We start from the raw sequence: 18,820 nt of genomic DNA, 5'->3' as shown, positions 1-18,820 counted from the left end.
GTACATGGGGGAAATGTTTGCAGGAGATATTTTTTCGCAATAGGGAGAAAATTAAGTGTTTACAGTGGCTTTGGGAAACAAGAACGTAGGCATGGTAGGTGGGCAGAAGACACAATTTGCAGTGGTTTTAATTTCATGGTGAAGAAGTCACTGCAAAAAAGTACAAACATAAAACCACCGCAAACATTTCAACTTTTACAGTACTGGGTGCATATGCAAGCTTTATAAGAAAGGCTGTAAGGTTTGGAATAAGATTTTGCTAACATTCTCCTTTTGTTTTCTGTGCACCTAAAGTTTGTTACTGTAATTGTACAAATTTTCTCAGTGGTTTAATGTTCAGTTTTCCTGGTGACCTCTTAACCCCAAACTTAAAACTACCATAAAATGCTGGTTGTCTTCAGCCTGCCTACCTCACTGTTTCAACTAAAAAGAACTTAAATCCTTGCAAACTTAAAAAGCATTTACAGTAGGTATGAAGGATGAATTTTGAACCCTGCTGTTTAAAATGCCTGAGTGGATGGATAGATGTCCGCCCCCTGGGATGGTCTGCGGTTGTGGTGTTTTTGTTGGGCCACAAGCCTAATGCCCAACACATGGCAGGGAGGCCAGCACACAAGTACAAACATCTGTGGTGAAGATGCACACATGCACTTCATCACGGAAGCTAACACAAGAGGACTAGATTTAGATTTTTGGCCAAAGGTTCTGTTTTCACAACGTTGTTGTGTCTGAAGCGTGGAACTATTCCGGTGAAATCATCTCCAAAAATATTGCAAAGTCTCTGGGGTCCCTTCTTGAAAATATTCTGAGTTCTATCTTGTTATTTCATGCACCCCTCCCCCTAATTTTCCTAACATATACATGTAACGTTAGTGTTCTATTATGTTTAACTAGTTCAGTTAAGTTATTCCAAAGAACATGGTCAACTTTTGTCCTCCTCGCCGAAATTTCAACCCTTTCAGAAACTAATTTTATATGTTATTCTCCAAATTTATTTTAGTATATATATCCTGTAAACTATTATAGTAACTGTACACTGGAAAAATTCAAACACACCATTCCAATAGATGGAAAATAATTTATTATTTCGCCGTCATAAAATACAAGTTTTTTTTCCTTATAAAGCTCTGTCAGTCTTCTTTGGCATTCTTTGTACATAATTTCTGTATTTTATCTTGCACTACGTGCCATGATAGGGGTTATTGTCGCAGAAAGAAAAAAGAACGAAAAAGTAAATGTGTTTGGATCAAAACAAGGATCATCTTTCAATCGGACCAGTTACACATTGCCACTACCACATGCACATATGTAGTCTTCATGGTATGTTACACTTCACCCCTATGCACAACAAATTGTAATGCAAGGAAATAAACACTTATAGTATCAACGATGTAATTTCGGTTAACTGTTACAAATTGACCTGACTCTTCTTTGAACGCTACACAGTCTTCTCTAACCTATTTTGTGATACTTGTTATTGTTGCAACACTGGACTGATTCACAAGCAATATACAAAACAGCTTCTGTACAGGATACAGCCCTGGGTTATACATGACTTTGTACATTCACGGTCAAAGTGACCACAGCAAAAATTTCTGCAACTTCCTTATTTGAATTCTGTGCTCAAAAATAGGGCACGAGCCTCTATATATTTTTAGATCCTGGCATCTGAAGAAGGCTTTCTCCATAGCTAGTGCACTTTCTATCTTGCTTCATAGAATGTTTTGTTAATTTTTCTGCTTCCAATGGAATAAGAACAAGATTACAAGACAAGCATTACAGCTGTCCTTTTAGTTTTACCTTAAGTGTGCTCCCTTTAAGTCTTGTTTTCTATTCTTTTGTGTCAGAACTAGTTATGCTTTACATCGGCTCACTCTCTAGACCAAAACCCCATCGTGTCCATGTAACCTAGTAACAGGAATATGTCAGTGGGCAACCTTGACAACTGATTCCCAACTCCCCTTTTGTACCAATTTCTCCATTTCCTTTTCCCCGTGAATGAATTTTAGCCTGGGAATTAAAAGATCTTCACAAGTTGCAAGATTACCACACCACACACTCCTTCGTAACCATGGTCACGGATCTCGAATACTCTCAAGGAATTTCTCAAAACTGTGGCATCACTGGATACCCGGGTCCCTGCCATACATTCGTCCTTCTAACTCCTATAATAGTCTCTCTTATGCCTCTCCTTTTTTACCACAAAAATACAGGACATTCACAAAAATACGTAATCTTTGGTCCTTGATTTGGCCTGCACTGATAATATAGCTGCCCCCTGCAGATGTACACAACAACGTTTACTTTTTACACTCTGGTTAGGCATAAGTACTACGTAATCAAACAATAGCGGTTCAAAGTACAATAGTTGTTTGCCTCTAGCCTCTCACCTTCGGAACCAATGGGGTACCTGCCTGCCTGCCTGCACAGAATTTCGACCTGCGTAGGAACCAGCCTTGGTCAATAAACCAGTTCAAAGGTTGCTCGCAGTGGTCTGACGACTATTTATAGCCCTGTTCACATCCGCTAGTAGTGGGTCAATCCGACTCCTGTATACTGCCCTGGCCGGCATTGCCTTCGAATGTCAACAGGCTCAAGATCTCTTCACTTTTCAGATAAGCACCTTTCACCACAATCACACAAAAACTTTTTCACAGTTCAACTGAGTCTCTTTTTGTTGCACTTGGAATCATTTGTCTGTCTTTTTTTTGTCGAGTTTGAAAGTTTTTTCCACACCCTGCCCGACTGTCCTGTGGGCGCCCCACCTCACACTACTGGCAGGATATCCATGTAGGGTAGGCGTTGGTGATGAAGAAACTGCTGGTGTTCCCATCGTAGAAGTACCCCTGTCCCGGGTACAACACTCCGTTGGGAGATGGGGGGCCACTGGAGTTCATGGCCTGGTTTCGGTGCTGCAGGCCACAGTAGATGTTGTAGGCCATGCAGTCGATCAGTCTTAGGGTCTGTCTCCGCTCGTGTGACATCAGACACACGGTGCTCTCTTGGATGACTCTGCGCAGGGTCACCAGGTATCTGTATTTCGCCTCTTCGTCCCCAACAAAGTGGTTGTTGAGGTACTTCTCCAGCTTCTGCTGCTGCTGCACAATGTCTGAAAAGTCTATGAAGAACCTGGAGCACATGTACCTCTCCAGGGACTTGATCTCGGCGTGGCAGGCCGGGTTGTACTCGCGCACCAGCAGGTTGCAGTACTTGAGCAGCCCGCCTCCGCGGATCTCCTCCGGGTTCCTGGTGGCGATGAGGCGGTTATGGAGGTGGAACAGCGCCAGGGGAAAGTCCCCGTACACGCTCTCGGCGATGACGGACGGGTAGAAGTGCTGTGTCATCTCCACCTCCGAGTGTTCGTAGAAGGAGAGGAGAGAGTCCAGCACGATCTGGAAGGAGTCCACGCTGAACTCGAACTGGCGACGCATCCTGTCCACGAACTTCAGCTCGACGTTGCGGCCGGAGTTGTTGGTGAGAGAGATGAGAGACCAGCGGTCGTTCTCGTTGGCGATCTTCACCAACTTCTGAACGTACGCGTCTTTAAGAGTCAGCGGGGAGATGCGCTCCTTACGCACATCACACGGTAGGAAATCCAGCAAGCAGTCCAACACCATGTCCTTGATTCTCTGCAAGTCGCTGGCGGAGTCCAGCGAGACGCCGAAGATCAGGTCCAAGTCGTTGTAGCAGAAGGCGGACTCGTCCGAGAGAATGTAGCTTGCCGTGGATCCGTTGAGCCGCACGTCCCGGAGAGGTATCCCCTCTTCTGACAACCGTTTCCTCATCATCTGGACCAGGGACTTGAGGCAGATCTGCAGGGTGGGGAAGTTTCCGCGGCCGTGGATCGGGACGACATCGTTCAGGACCTGGTCCAGCTTGCGGACCTGTACGGGACGGACGCCAACACAAGCCACGGTCAGCAAACAAACACAAAAATTCATCTCAACCCGGCCGCAAGCAAAACTGCTAAGTGACGCACGTCTTTTATCTACCAAGAAAACGGCACTGCGAAGCCTAAATACGAGTGTTCTGTATGGTTTACTTGGCTAAAAGGGAGGGTTAAAATGCTGACTGTGACCTAAACTCGCTGTCGGTCAAAGATTTCCCCTGGTAGTCAGGCGATAGCGCTGTCGACGCACGCAAGGATCAAGGCTGGGCGCCGTCCGTCCCCGCCGTGCCAAAACCACAAGCACGTTCCACAAACCTCAATTTTCCAGCCCTCAAAACGCCCTCGATACACAAGAAACAACACCCTAAGCTGTCTAAGCAAAATACATAAACACATCACACATGGAAGCGTGGTAAAATTGGCTGAGAAATAAGGAAAGGGGTTCCGTACCTGCTCGTAGTCGAGAAGCCGCAGCTGTGTGGCCGCTCCGTCGGACACAGTCGCACGCTCGCCCGAGCAGCAACTCCTGGTGTCGCCGGCCATGGTTGAGAATCTCCCCGCCTTAGCACAGGTCCTGAGGGAATGACAAGTTGTTGTCAGAAAGGCTTGGATAGAGGGGATAGCTCGTGGTGTTCCTTGGAAATGGAGGTACAGTGGGGCTTGGAGATTCTCTTTGACTTGCAAAATTCTGCAAGTGACCTGCGAGGGCAAATCCCAGCTTCTTATGGACAGCGTCACACCAAGAATGCCTCCAAATTCCTCCGCACCCTTTCAAAATGCTACACTGACGAATATATCGCGAAACACACGCCACAAAAATACTACCCAACTCACGAAAACACCACGCTTTTTTCTCGATATCGGATTGTTGGTGGAAAGGCACGGGTTCGGGAGTATTTTCTGGAAGCTGGGTGCACTATCTTCTCTCGCGGCGGAATGTTCCAGAAATACGGTGCCCCGGTGACGCCCCCTCCGCAACAGCTGACGGACTTTAGAGACGCGCTCTGATTGGTCGATTCTACCCGGGCCGTACAAACTGGTTAATTGGCAACTTTCCTGACGTTATAAAATCAAACTTTAAGTACTGTGTCTCAAAACCACCTCAATTTAACAACATCTTAGAGTATTTATACACATTAAGAAGGTTTTCACATTGTCAATCGCACCAAACTACATACATTCAAGTTCATTCAACGGTTGCGCAATCCGACGCAATATTGTAAGGGAAAGCACGCGATCTTTAGTTGTTGACCCGTGACTCATATCGATGCAATAGGTCACATCCCACTGACGTAAAGCCAATAACAACTGTCATTTTTCACAGGTATTACGTTTTAACCGTTGGAACTGTGCAATGTCACCATGCTGTTGTGAATAAAGACTACGACGTCACGGGTTTTCTAAGATCCCAGATATGTCCTACCTGTTGTCGTAACTTGTCGTGCAATGATTGTGACCAGAGGATTGTGATATCGCCATCTTTTTTCTTTCTTTCTTTTTTTGTAAATGTGTAATTCCTTGTCCGGCTAACTTCCCCGGTGAATAAACTAGCAAATTTGGCCAATTTGTACTATTTTTCTAGAAACTCTATGGACTCGTCTGATAGTGACTACACCCGTCACATTGCCATGGTAACGAGTAACGCTGTATGGACGCAATTGATCGGCGACATCGCGTGCGAAATGACAATAGACTTATTCTCGTCTTTTCGCGGGAAACTATTAGAAATGCGTGTCATTTTTTAACAGGATAAAAATAGGTTTAAACCAGCCGAGGTGAATGGAATTGTAATCCCCAAGATGATGTGCGACTTCTATACTAATTGGGCTAAAAGACACCAAGGTAATGTGGGGGGGGGGGGTGTTGGTGAATGTTCTTCCAAGAAGAACTCTTTCATTTCACGTGTTAACGCAACCGGTCATGTCTTTCTCTTTCACCTTCCATGTTTGTTTACCCAAAGATTATTTTATATCCTTTCCGCGTAAGTTTCGCTTTCTTTTACTTCACTATAGTACGCCCCTGAATCCGTATAAGACTATTCTCCAAGCAGAGGTTTCGATCGGGGGGCTAGGAGTGGCCGGGATTTTAACGATTCCCTCCCTCAAAAATCCTGGCCACTCCTAGCCCCCCCCCCCTCCCCCCTCCCCCCTCGATCGAAACCTCTGCTTGGAGAATAGTGTAAGACGTTGGCTTGACCAAATACGGCTAGAATAAGACACATGTGCCGCAGAAACACTAAAACGTCCGCAGTTACATACTATAAAACGCCAACCACGCTCCCAGTGTTACTAGTGTAAGCGGATTAAGGTTTACGAGCACGGTATCCCCCGGACTTTTTATCGGCAAAGGCCGGCCACAAAGTTAGAAGTACGAGGGCGCTGCCAGCGTTACTAACGTTACATACATGTATAAACGGATTAAGGTTTACTAGCTAGATCTCCCCGGGTCTTGTTATCAGCAACACACGGGCGTGTTGCCACAGACTTCCCTGTAAACCAAATATTAACTCGAATCGACACAGTAGGGACTGAGAAAACAGCTACACAGGATTTGTTTGATTTGACCGATGACGTACTGAAGTGGTTAGCCTCCAGAGCAGGCTTCGCTGGCTGGGCCTAGTCTCCGTTGCATGCAGGCTTCCCCACGGCGATTTTTCAACTTATCGGGGCCAGATTCTTTGGCTGGGGGCCGTATCTACTTGGGGACCGTACCTGCTGGGGCCCCGTATCTGCTTGGGATCCTGTAACCGCTGTGTGGAAACCGTGGGGAAGCCTGCATGGAGGCTAGGTGGGGCCGTTGTTGGCTGATCATGTTCTCTGATAAGGTTACATTTTGGGCTGCGTTTGTCTGTCTGTCTGTTTGCCGGTCGCCAAGATAACTCAAGAACGGATAGATGAATTGGTTTTATATTTGGTGTGTTGGATGGTTGCGACCAAAACTGTAAATGATTAGATGTTGGGTCCCCTAGTGGCTTGCTTTGGTACTGCAGCGGAACGTCCGGGTTTTGATTTCTATAGCTCTTGTGCTTGGGAACAAGTGACATGAGTTTGTCAATAGTGACCACCTGTCCACATAGGCCAGACTTCATCGGCCCTCTGAGTGGTCTTCTGGGGAAGTTGAATTCAAGAAATAACTCATTCAGCTTAGTGAGTCATTTGAAACTTCTTTGGATAGAAAATAGAATACTTTTTACTTTTGGCTCTACTAAAGTTGCCGAAACTTTGGCACGAATGCAATTTTCGGTCGTATCATCTTGGAAGAACTGTTAACATATAAAGGAGGTAAGTAAATACGGAATGAGTTGTTCTCAAGGCACGTTACAACTTGTCTGATAGACACGCAAGGAAGCACCAATATTGACCGATATGTGACGATCGATCGCGCCGCAAACAAAACCCTCCAATCCCGCGTGTTGGAGCATCGCTTTTTTTCGCTGACCAGCCCGGTAGTTTCGATCGCGCTGCCGGAGGCGTGTTGGAAAATCCCGCACGCCGCATGTACAGTTTTAGCCTGGGTGCCAGACCGCCGCCCAAGGCGACACGTGCACCGTTCCTAGTCTCTACCAGACTAACTATGCCGGCTATAGGGAGAATATTTGTCAGGGTTATATTGCATGATCTTCACCGTGGACTGACTCTACTGGCTAATTATTCCTTTTTCTGCCGAATTCTACGATCCAAATGCCCGTAGGAGGGCCTGGTGGAGGCTACACAGTTCCCGTGGCTGTACCCTTCGGTGGGCCCGCCCCCTGAGTTTTCCAGCAAGTCTAACTTTTTTGTGAAATTTCCTCGGGGGCACGTTGGCCCTGGAGCCGAGGAGCTGGCCTGTGTAGGCCCTGGAAACAGTCTGACATCCAGGGTAGTACAGTTCGGAGTTGGACGCCGCCCAAGTCTGGCAGTGCCTAATCTCCTAGCCGTGTATTGATTACGGAAGTTCTTTCAAGTCTGACTTGTTTGTCGCACGATGTGTTTTCTCGCAGAATTTTCTGGGCGAGGCGTGGTCCTTGTGTAGACACTAGTACAGGTTTAGGTGTACTTAATGTGACCGTATTTCACGTCCTTCATTCCTATCTGTCCATATTTGCGTAGATACGCCCACATGACTGACCCACGGTAACAGAACGTGACGAGTTTCCCGTCCTTTCATCTGCTTGGAGATCGCCCTACGTCCTTACCACGGCGCTAATGACGTCATTTCGCCTACTGGCCAACCGGAGCGGGCGAGCGTTACTCTGTACGAGTTTCCCCCGGTGACAACCGGACCCAAGCAGATGGAAGGATCTAGCTCATTCTCGGTGTTTTGTGCCTTTTTTGCCAGCCTGAAGTCCAGCCTTGTAAGCTCTACTGCACTTCCTTAGGTCGCTACCTGTTTTTGCAACATTTAATATTCTTTTCTATAGCACACTGCGCTTTTTATCGGAACGAAACAGATGAGAAACACTGAAAACGAGCCTGATACATCTGTACTAACATCTGCTTAGAGATTAGGGCAACCAGTCTGTGGCCGGTTAACTGTGTTTGCAACATTTTATTGCACTTTTGAACGAAACCCCAAAATTTTACAAAAACAGGCGTGAAACACTGAAAATGAGCCGCATCCTTACATCTGCTTGGAGATCAGGGCAACAGGCCTGTGCCTGTTTCTGTCAACATTTGTCTTAAAGATGTGTTTATCACAGTAGCCCACAGAAAGCTGTTACTTACACCGACAATGGCGCAGGAAATAGCGCTACTGTTAACCTGGATTCACAAAAAAGGTGTGTACTAGCAGTCCCATAGTCGTACGATTTCTTTATTCACTGTTAGTCGACAGGATATACGGTAAACGTTTTTCGTCCCAGGACAACCGAATTCTGTACGACCAAGGAGGTTTTGTATAGACACAGCCGCGGCTGTCCCAAGCATATTTGCTGCGCCGTAAACCAAGGAGTAAACTTGTCGCACGATGGATTTGAACGGGAAATATGTGGGCGCAAAATACACTTTCAAACAAAACCAATGACAATTATTACCTTCGCGACGAATGGTTTCGTCGAGAAGGTTATGCGACGGTGCTTGTCTGTGTGTCTGTTAGTGAACAGAATAAGTCGAGAACGCCTGGATGGTTTGTTGTCGTAGTTGGTGTGTCGGTGTGTATGTGTCAAATCTCAAGATGATTAGATTTTGGGCAAAGTGTTTTGCATAATTAACGAGAAAAGTGTTAAAATGTGTTCAATTGTATGCTTTACTATGCGTTCTGGTTGGGACGTGTGGGGTGTATTGTTTCAGGGGATATTGATGGGGTCACAGATGGGGGGCAAAGTTGGTCATGAGGGGTCAGGCGGGAGACGTCAGTTATTGGGAAAAATTGGCTATCAGCCAGCTGTATTCATTGGTGTGGAATGTGGTGGACGAGGCAAAAGTCAGATGTCGGAAGGGGTAGGGAAAAGGTATTAGGAGAAAGTGGTGTGGAATTGGGCGGGGGGAGACCAAAATTGGATATACACTGCCTTACCTCGGGGAGAACCAGCAGTACTCGTGTGTCACAGTATGGGAAAAGGACGTTGTTCAGGGTAGGTGAGTTAACCATGTTATATCTAAGAAGGAAGAGGCGATTGACAGGAAGACCAAGGTTGCGCTGGGGCATGCCCTAAAGGCTTTAACGGCATTGTGAGAATTATCCTGGCGTCACTGGTAAGAAATCGATGAATATCGCTATGACTTTACGAAGTGAACGGGAAAATAAGACGCTACACTGACATTTGAAAAGAAAACGTTTATATAAAGAAGCCGTTGACAGTCTCTAAGTCCCTTCTGTGGCAAAGTAGGGTTCGTGACATAAGTCCCCTCTGAGCGCAATGTGTTGGTTTACATGTTATATTACGCAACTTGTATGGCCGTAAAGCCAATAAAGGAATAGTATTGTTGGAGACAGCATGGGAATACCGAGCATGTCTGTGTGTCTGTTAGTGAACACGATAAGTCGAGAATTCTTGGAAGGATTGTCTTGGTATTTGGTATGTTGGTAGGTCTCGATGAAACCTGAAAATGATTAGATTTTGGGCCCCCTATCGGCTTGTTACGGTACTGCAGCGGAACTTCATGTTATGATATCTCGTGTTGTGGACATGCTATGGAACTGATTTTTGAGTGGTAGATAGCTCGTTGGGCAGAGAGTAAGTGGTATAGGTTTGGGCCCCCTAGCAACTTTTTTGGAACTGCAGGGGTAGGTTTTGCTTCAGACTTTGAAAGGGAATAACTCAAGAAGGGCTTGATGGAAGGTCATGATTTTTTGCATGTACATAGCTTGAGCGATGATGTACATGATTGGATACTTATTAAGCAAATCAGTAACTAATTTGCATAATTAATGAGGAAAGTTTATACATTCATCAATTTCCATGATAGGACTCGCAAACATGTGACATATGTAACTGAGGAAGAGAGAAATATTAATAGATATCAGCTATGCAAATGAGAACCTCATTTACATAATTAATGAGAAAATAATATAACTCGAGATGGGCTTGATGGATGGTCATGATTTTTGGTATGTAGATAGCTTATGTGATGCTTTGTATGATTGGATGATAATTATGCAAATCAGATTATAATTAATGAGGCAATTTTAAAAACCTGCTGTGTTCCATGATATGACTATTCAAATATGTGACATTTGTAACTGAGGAAGAGAGGAATGTCAATAGATAGAAATTATGCAAATGTAGGCCTAATTTGCATAATTCATGAGAAACTACTATCATTCCATACTAGTAAATAACGGCAATTTCATACTTGTAGCATTTAGAAGTTGTGTGAATGTGAACACCATTGAATCAAATTATGCTAATAAGGAGCTTATTTGCATTATTGATGAAAAATGTTAGCATAACCTTCTTTGTTAAGCTCATAATCATAACAAGGAGGTTTGGACAACTTATGTTATTTGGGTGAGGAGGATCAACTGGTATGATTTTTGATTGATGAAAAACACTCCTAATACGTCAGTCATAAAGGTCAAAATCATTTCGCGAAGGTATGAGGTCGTAGAACTCTTGTTACCTATGTTCCGTGGTATAGCAACCTCCTTGGGTATAGGTTTATCTCTTTTACTGGCGTTGTTTTATAACTTCACGGTAAATCAACTAACCAATATTATAACTTCATATCATTTTTTAAAAATCCAATAGAAAACAAGAGTCCGTAGGACACAATTCTCCGTGAAGTATTTATAGTATGTACAAGTATTGACCCACACAAATTGCATCTCTGCACAGTCCAAGTAGTGTTTTAGAGCAAGTAAAGAAAAAGTGTTTGTTTATCTTTTTCTTTCAATACAGGAGCGGTCAACCTGCTGAAAAGTATGTTTTTACAGCATGGCACAGATGGGATCTAGAAATTCCGGGAAAAGTCACAAAGTTAGATCCAGATGGCCCCTTTTCAATTATCAACGAACCATTCAGCCTTACAACTAAGATGTGTCAGAAATCACAAATATGCAGTAAATCCTCTTTCCACAATTTATTGCAGGCCGGCCTGATCTATAGCTATCAAGCTATTTGCAATAAAAAAGACTAATTTATATTATCGTAACATTTCACGAAGGTCAAAGGTCACCGGATCTAACCACCCGGAAGTGACACTGGCGCGCGCACTTTTCTGAGAGATATTTCTCAACAATCTTTCATCCCCTGCGTAAACTTTTTACATTGTCACAGCCTCCGTATTATAAACTACAAGTGTGGTAAGTTTGAAGGTCCAGAGATTTGCCATTTTCACACTGTGCGTAAAAGTGCATCGTCCGTCCCGTGCGCACATACTGTATGCGAGTTGCGAGTGGACACGGCATACTTAATACACAGACTGGAGGTCACTCTGCACATGTTCGCTGCGAAAACTCACAATTCCCGTAGACGCATTGGTATGTAACTTGGTATATCGTTTGCTAGGTTGCGTGTGGTGATGCACGTTGTCTATTTTTCAATGTAACAGTGACTATACGATCACAGCAAGTAAGGAAGATTTATACCCCGTATCTGCCTGAAGTATTTCAGTCATGCATAACGGATTATAACATGGTCCCTATGGCAGGGCAGTGGGACATAGCATTAATTATAGGGGTGCAATTACGATATTGGATTGACGTTTAAAGTAGTTATGGTGTAACAAAGCTATTGTGCATCACCACGCCGAACCAGGCAAACGATATGCCAAGTTAAACACCAATGCGACAACGGGATCGTGAGTTATAGCTGCGAACGCGCAAACAAAAGCATTTCCAATACTCCCAGAAGGAGGTCATCCTCCTTCCCGGAGTAATTATATCATCAAGTCTACAGCCACACTTATAACGGACTGCGCATTTTATACAGTATGATAAACATCGATTGACGGGTCGAGACAAATTTGCAGTCTTTGCACGGCTAGCCTTTCGTTTCAGCGCACGTGATAGTCGGTGTTACCGGTAAATATACCCATCAAAAGGTGCCATAAACAGGCTCTTATTTATACAATTGTTTCACAAATTCTCCTTGTTTTGTAACAATCATCAGAAACAATGGGGTCCCCACAATGCCGGATGCGCAGCGTTGTATAACGTTAACGAAGGCCTTTTTTTATTCATGGAAACTGTTACCGCCTGCGTAGATTTCCAGCTACATGGAAAAATTGCTGACACGGCCTGATATATTTGCGCCACTTTGCGATACCCCAGGCCGTTCTGTCTATTTTAAAATGTGCAGCCTGGTAGAGAGGTAGCATACTAGACAATGCCCCCCGGCCAAAACCGATCGACTGGCGAATAGAATGACCCTTTCACGGATTCGATCATAAACAGGACACCAAGACCTTGCCCTTGAACCATCGCCACACTAGTTTTACATTTCCCTGAACCAACAAGTTCACTTTCACGGTAAACAACATACAACAACAACAACAACAATATCTAGTTACGTTTTGTTCCATCAAAATATAGAAACCTCTGCATGGAAACTGGGCACACATATAGCACTAGAGGCGTGTTGTGGAAATAGGGTAGTTTTGTTTGTGCCAAAATATCTGCTTTGCGGTATGTGCATGAAGGACATTCGATCTGTAGATACATTGCGATGGGAATACACACACAAGAAAAAGACATCCAAGCTAACAAATGTGTTACAAAAATCAGAAATAAAGACACGCAACTTCTGCCTATAGAAGGTGCGACGTATCTGCTTGAAGGTAACGCAAACGTTATTCTGACAACAACGCGTATCCGTGATGCCATACTGTGTCATCAGGCGATAAAGAAGGAGTAGCCCAACATATATACACGAGTCTAAAACGCTGAGAATATACATAAATCTTTACTTACGGTGGTTCCCGATATATTGTCTTCCGCATATGCGGACGCCTCTCGACGCAAGACACAAGTGTCCACCAACTCAAAAACCCACCAAGAGCCTCAGTGAAGTTCCTTGTACACCGCTACAAGACAGCCTCTATTCCAGGAGGGTAACGGTACCCTTATCAGCAAGGACAATTCCTTTTAGGAAGAAGAAATATATACGTAACGCCGCCGCTGTATCTCGGAGAAGAACGATCGGTACGTCTTTACGGCGCCGCTTGCACGTAGCTACTGCTCTGTGTCCGAGTTAAAACACTACTGGTGGCAATCCCACATTATTACGCACTAAAGGAACATTTATGCAATAACAAGTGGTTGGCAGAGCCGCGCATGACAAGTGCGACCCATCCCTCTCTGACGTCAATGGCGCGGGGGCCCGGTTGCCCCGGGCAACGGCGGGGTGAGCGCGCGCAGGTGATTCGACGGCGTCAGCGATGACGTCATGACGCATGGGGAAATCGATCGACAGACGCCGCCGGAGGCATTAATTTGATATTCTATTACCATTCTTGGAAAGAACGGAGAGGATCCTTTTATCAAGGAATGACGTTTCTCGTCATGTGCTAGTTAGGGAGAGATATTCTACAAATACAACTAAAGTGTTCGGCTGCTTTGACTACTTCGCTGGCGGACAGTTTCAATGCCTGGACTGATCATGATTGGATTCTGTAGCGCTTTGAAAGTATATAGCTTTTGTGAGAGTTGATTTGATAGCCTGCCCACGTATCCTGTTACAGAACCGGTTCGCTGTGCCAGTTTGCTGTGCAATAGTGGTTCCTTCAATCGGAAGGCTGCTAGACTTGAATTCAAATATGGACGGTTTATTCACAGTTTGATACATACATAAGAAAACTAAAGCAACAATGCAGCCAAATAATACAATATTGTAAAACCGACGTAGTTCTAGTCTTAAAATCTAGAAGAATGAAATCCGTTTTTCCTTAATAAAACGGGACGAGGAAGTATAGACACGTACTGATCTATATTAAAGTACTGTATTGCTGTGCGATCGCGAACGTGGGCGATTTTGTGGTGCCGTGATATTGTAATTATCTTCATGAAAATGGAGATATAGTTTTTGGCCTGTGTGTCTGTTTGTGTTTCCGGATTTTTGTAGTCAGCATAATTCCCTGTGGATGGATTATGATGATATTTGGTATGTGGGTAGGTGCTGGGAAGACGAAGGTCAAAGTCGATTTGGGGATCGTATTACTGCAGCAAAACTTCCTGTTTTGTATCTTTTGACATGGACGTGTTATGGTCTTAATTTCTTTGGTGGCAGATAGCTTGTGATGTAAGGAAGAAGTGGCATAGGTTTGGGCCCCCTAGCAGCTTGTTCTAGAACTGTAAAATAACATGAGCCCACCTGTGTCTGTTTACACTATGTGTTGTAAAATACATGTGTTATAATGTTTGTAAACTTAAAATTCAAGTTCAAATTCCCTACAAATAAACCCACAACAAATGTTTATAAAAAAGGAATATCTAAACGGCAAAATTGAAAATATTAATATGCACGTCATCGCTAACTACTACTCACTCACCAATAGTGTAAACCTCTGACAGCAAATCCAAACTCCCTGCAAATAAACCCACAATAAATGTGTAAAATATCTAAACGGCAACCCAGAAAATATGAATTCCAAGCATTCATCACTATTAATTCACCAATAAAGAATAATCCGTGCGATTATGTTTGGACAGGTCAGCGTGGGCGGTTTTGTTGACGATGACGTCATGCGTGGAACACTGACGTCACAGCGGATTCGGCTTCGTCCGTAGAACGCTGTTCTATAGCAATGAAACCCCTTATAAGGAACATTAAGTTGTCAACGGAGGGTCCCCTTATTCTAGAAATCTAAATTGAACTAGAAAGGCCGTCATTTGCCCCTGAGCAAATACAGCATGTTAAGCCATACTCCTCCCCATGCAAGAAGTGGGCTGTCCCAAAATAATGCCTGGGCAAATCGAAATATTAACTGCATGTAGAAAGGCAACATTTGCGAGAGCATCATACTTCGCCAATCTCCCTCCCGATGCATAAATTGACTGTTCCAAAATCACCCGTGCAAAAAAATTCTCTCTACAAGTTCTGCGAGACCCCAAGAGCTTCTTACTGCAAAGGCTTGCGTGTGTTCCTGCAATATGACCTCAGGTGACCTAAATAGAACACGCGTTCTTTGGCCAGTGGCAAATGGAACGCGGGGATCCTTAGATAGAACATGGATTCCTTGGCCAGCAGCAAATAGAACATGGAACGGGGATACCACTTTTGGCCTGTTTTTGGTCTGAAAATGGGCCCAAAAGTCCCCAAAATGAAGCATTCTGAAGTGATGTACACCAGAATTGTGATTGAAGTCCTGTAGGGACATGTTCAAGGCACCCTTGTACCGAATTTCAGGTCACTTGCTTGCAATACCAGGGCACAGGAGCCCAAAATATAAAAATTGTCTAAAAATGCCCCAAAAAACCTCCATAAAAATGATTTTAATGCCTGTTTCAACAAAATTTAAAAATCACCTAAGGGTATTTGCCATCTTTACCTACATGCCAAATTTCAGGCCGTTTGGCCCAAAAATGACGGAGTAGATTCCATTTGAAGATATGGCAGGAGAAGAAGAAGAAGAAGAAGAAGAACGTGAACAAAAACAATATGTTGAGCCATACTAGGTATGGCTAAACATAATCAAAATTTACGGGTTCGATATCGCGGTGCATCAGTGTCGGTTGTCTGAAAACCGGTCTTTTTTCTTCGTTTTTAGATTTACGAATAATAACTTTAACTTCAACTTAGGTTCACCCACAGATAACTCCGTCAGGGGCGAAAGTAGGGGGAGGAGGTCCCGGGCTAAGGCGTTCTACTCAGGAATTGTATGTGACAAAACATTAGATAAGTCTGTACGGGCGTAGATGGTCTGGTTGGTGACTTCCCCGGGTAAATTATCAGTCTGTATGTTAATATGTTAATACACTAGCGTGTAGAAAAATCATATGGTGAGGCTCTATACATTTATTGTGAGTCAGTGTCGGTGTTTGGGGATTCTCGCGTTGTGGAGATGATTGTACGTCGTCCATGCACGGTTTACACCGTGGATATCAGTCGGTAAAACCAGAAAGATGTTGCTATGAATGTAACGTGCTCTGATAGAGCTTGAATATTGCACCACGCGCCACGGAACATTTTTCGAAGAAGAAACTGATAGGACTGGAACGCCTCGTGAAATACGCCTTGAAACAGGCTGAATGTTAAGCCCTCTTCACACAATAACATGTTTTACTTTGGTAATTATCTTATGAAATACATTTTACATGTATCAGTCACGTAAGATACGTGAATATATGTTGGTATGTGAATTTGTATGGGCGGAATTCAGATGTGAATCTGGGCCAGCCGACATCACTGCTCACCGTTATTCAACGCTTTTTCGATGCGCATTTTTTCTGCCGTATGATTCTCGGTTAAGGCCCTGTCACACTTGTGCGTATATTCAAGTGCGTATGAGTTGCATATTAACATACATGTATTTTTGGTTTAGGTTAAGTTTGCAAGTTATTTCTTCGATTTGATAACTAGACTGCTCAACGGTGGGTCCAAGTAGAAAACAACTTCCTCCCCGAAAAAGTTACTTAAACCAAAAAAAATGTTACTGCGGAACTCATGCGCACTTCAATATACGCACAAGTGTGACAGGGCCCTTAAGGGACTACGTATACGTATACCTTTGCCTTAATTGCCACGACCGGCCCAAGACTGCAATTAAGCTGCTGACAAACACCTGTTATACGACTCGTGTGACAGAGCAGAGCCCCCAGGAACTAACGGCGGATAATTAGCCGGGTACACTCAGGAACCAGCCGTGGCTTGATTGGCAAAGACAACAAAGTCTAGCCCGTAAGCTACTCTCCGAGCAGAGGTTCGGTTCCGGCTGGTTTTTGACATAAAGAAAACGGGACAATTAAATAGAAAGCCCGACAAAACACGTCGGTCGGTCGCTAAGGTAAAGTCCCAATCACTAAGGGGGTATCAGGTTACCGGAGGCGCCTGCGGGGAGCCTGTGGATCTGTCCAATTGTCATAAATAGTTTCAAAAAGATCCTCTCGTTTAAATGAAATGAAATTTGTGTTGGGTTACTTGGGTATGCCCCAAATGTCAGCGTTTCGATTCCTGTAGAAAAATCCGGGTGAATAGGCGTTCTGTTCGATTCTACGTCAATCATGTCTGATCGAACGTGATAGTACATAATTCAAAAAAATTCTGGGACTTTGCTTTTAAGATCTAATTTGACCACCGTGAAAACGTCTGAAACACATCAGAAAAACGTTAACAGCCGGAGCTGAACCTCTGCTTGGACAGTACCCGTATGCCCGATGAGGAGACTACAAGTACAACGATGGCCAAATGTAAGAAATATCATAGAAAAGGTGTAAAATCTGCGGTTTGATCCACGATGTCTCGTCTTTTTCCTACCCTGAATTGCATGCTCTGGGAAGTACTTGTCACATATATGCAGAAATAGATTTAGAACTAGGTATTTGTGCTACATATACTTCTGGTTTGCTATGTTAGTTTAGCGATTACGGGGTCTTTCTATGAATATGAATTGGTATTGAATTTTTCTTTTTATTTGAGTTGAATTTGTGATAGTTGTGTACCGATTTGTTAAAAATAGAGAGAACGCTAGCGACCCCCAAAAACACCCCTCCCAATAAAACGGTATGGCGACCCTGTGACGTCACAATTCAACATGGCGGCCACCCCACATGCCAACGGATCCAACAGAGGTTTTGCTACACAAACCTGTTATAGTTGTCATTTCGCGCTCTTAATTCATTTATATTAGTCATTTTCCAGCTCCAGCTGTTAAGTATTTTGTTTTGTTTTGTTGATTACTAGTTGATTTTACTTTATGTTTATTTCATTATTGTATACAATACCCTATTACATGTATCATAACTATTTCCTTTCCGTGTATACTTGCAATTATGTAGCCTTCGGGCATGAATTTGCAATAAAGTTATTTCTAGTATTGTTATGATTACTAATCATCATTTTATGGTGTTGCGTACGGAAATCTCAATTTTGAGCTAGCAATAAAGGAAAGGTGCATATTTCCTTACGTTTATCGTTACATTTCCGCGAGCATCCATGGTGAATACTATCGGAGCCACAATATTATTATGGATCGCACGTTTCACAGCTTTTAACTATACTGTGTGACATGTGGAATACATCAACATTGCCATCATTTGAGGAAAACACAATCATAATTCATATATTCTCGTCTCTTCCGTCTCTTCTGGGAGGTACGTCAGGTGACTGACGTCACGATGACGTCAACCATCACCGGATGATTGGGGCGAGGTTGACAGAGAGCGCGGCGCCGCAATCGAATTAGAGAAGCTTTCAGGTTTCAATAGACCTCCCAGCCGTGTAGTGGGGGAACTACGTATATGAGGCACGGGTGTACATGTGTGCAGCATTCACGTCTATCAACGAACTTAAAGGAGTCCTAAACTCCAGAAGGGGATGTTATTATCTCCATGAAAAATTGAGATAGTGTTTTTGGT

At 43.9% G+C, this 18,820-nt stretch overlaps 1 protein-coding gene across 2 annotated transcripts; it reads right to left on the bottom strand.

Moving 5' to 3' along the window:
• Positions 1-1,058: 1,058 nt before the first annotated feature.
• Positions 1,059-13,545, bottom strand: LOC136422076 (terminal nucleotidyltransferase 5C-like). Of its 2 annotated transcripts, none has more exons than XM_066409714.1 (3): positions 13,220-13,545; positions 4,340-4,463; positions 1,059-3,884 (listed from the first exon to the last, which is right to left on the bottom strand). In XM_066409714.1, exons 1-3 carry the CDS (start codon positions 13,246-13,248, stop codon positions 2,772-2,774), a joined length of 1,266 nt encoding a protein of 421 aa, XP_066265811.1. In that variant the 5' UTR covers positions 13,249-13,545; the 3' UTR covers positions 1,059-2,771. The 2 variants fall into 2 exon arrangements, with proteins under 2 accessions (XP_066265811.1, XP_066265819.1); XM_066409722.1 differs by lacking the exon at positions 13,220-13,545 and adding an exon at positions 4,724-4,984.
• Positions 13,546-18,820: the final 5,275 nt, after the last annotated feature.

This window comes from Branchiostoma lanceolatum, chromosome 1 (assembly GCF_035083965.1).
Source record: "Branchiostoma lanceolatum isolate klBraLanc5 chromosome 1, klBraLanc5.hap2, whole genome shotgun sequence".
Taxonomy (NCBI): Eukaryota; Metazoa; Chordata; class Leptocardii; order Amphioxiformes; family Branchiostomatidae; genus Branchiostoma; species Branchiostoma lanceolatum.
This window is presented reverse-complemented; position numbering and strand designations above follow the sequence as displayed.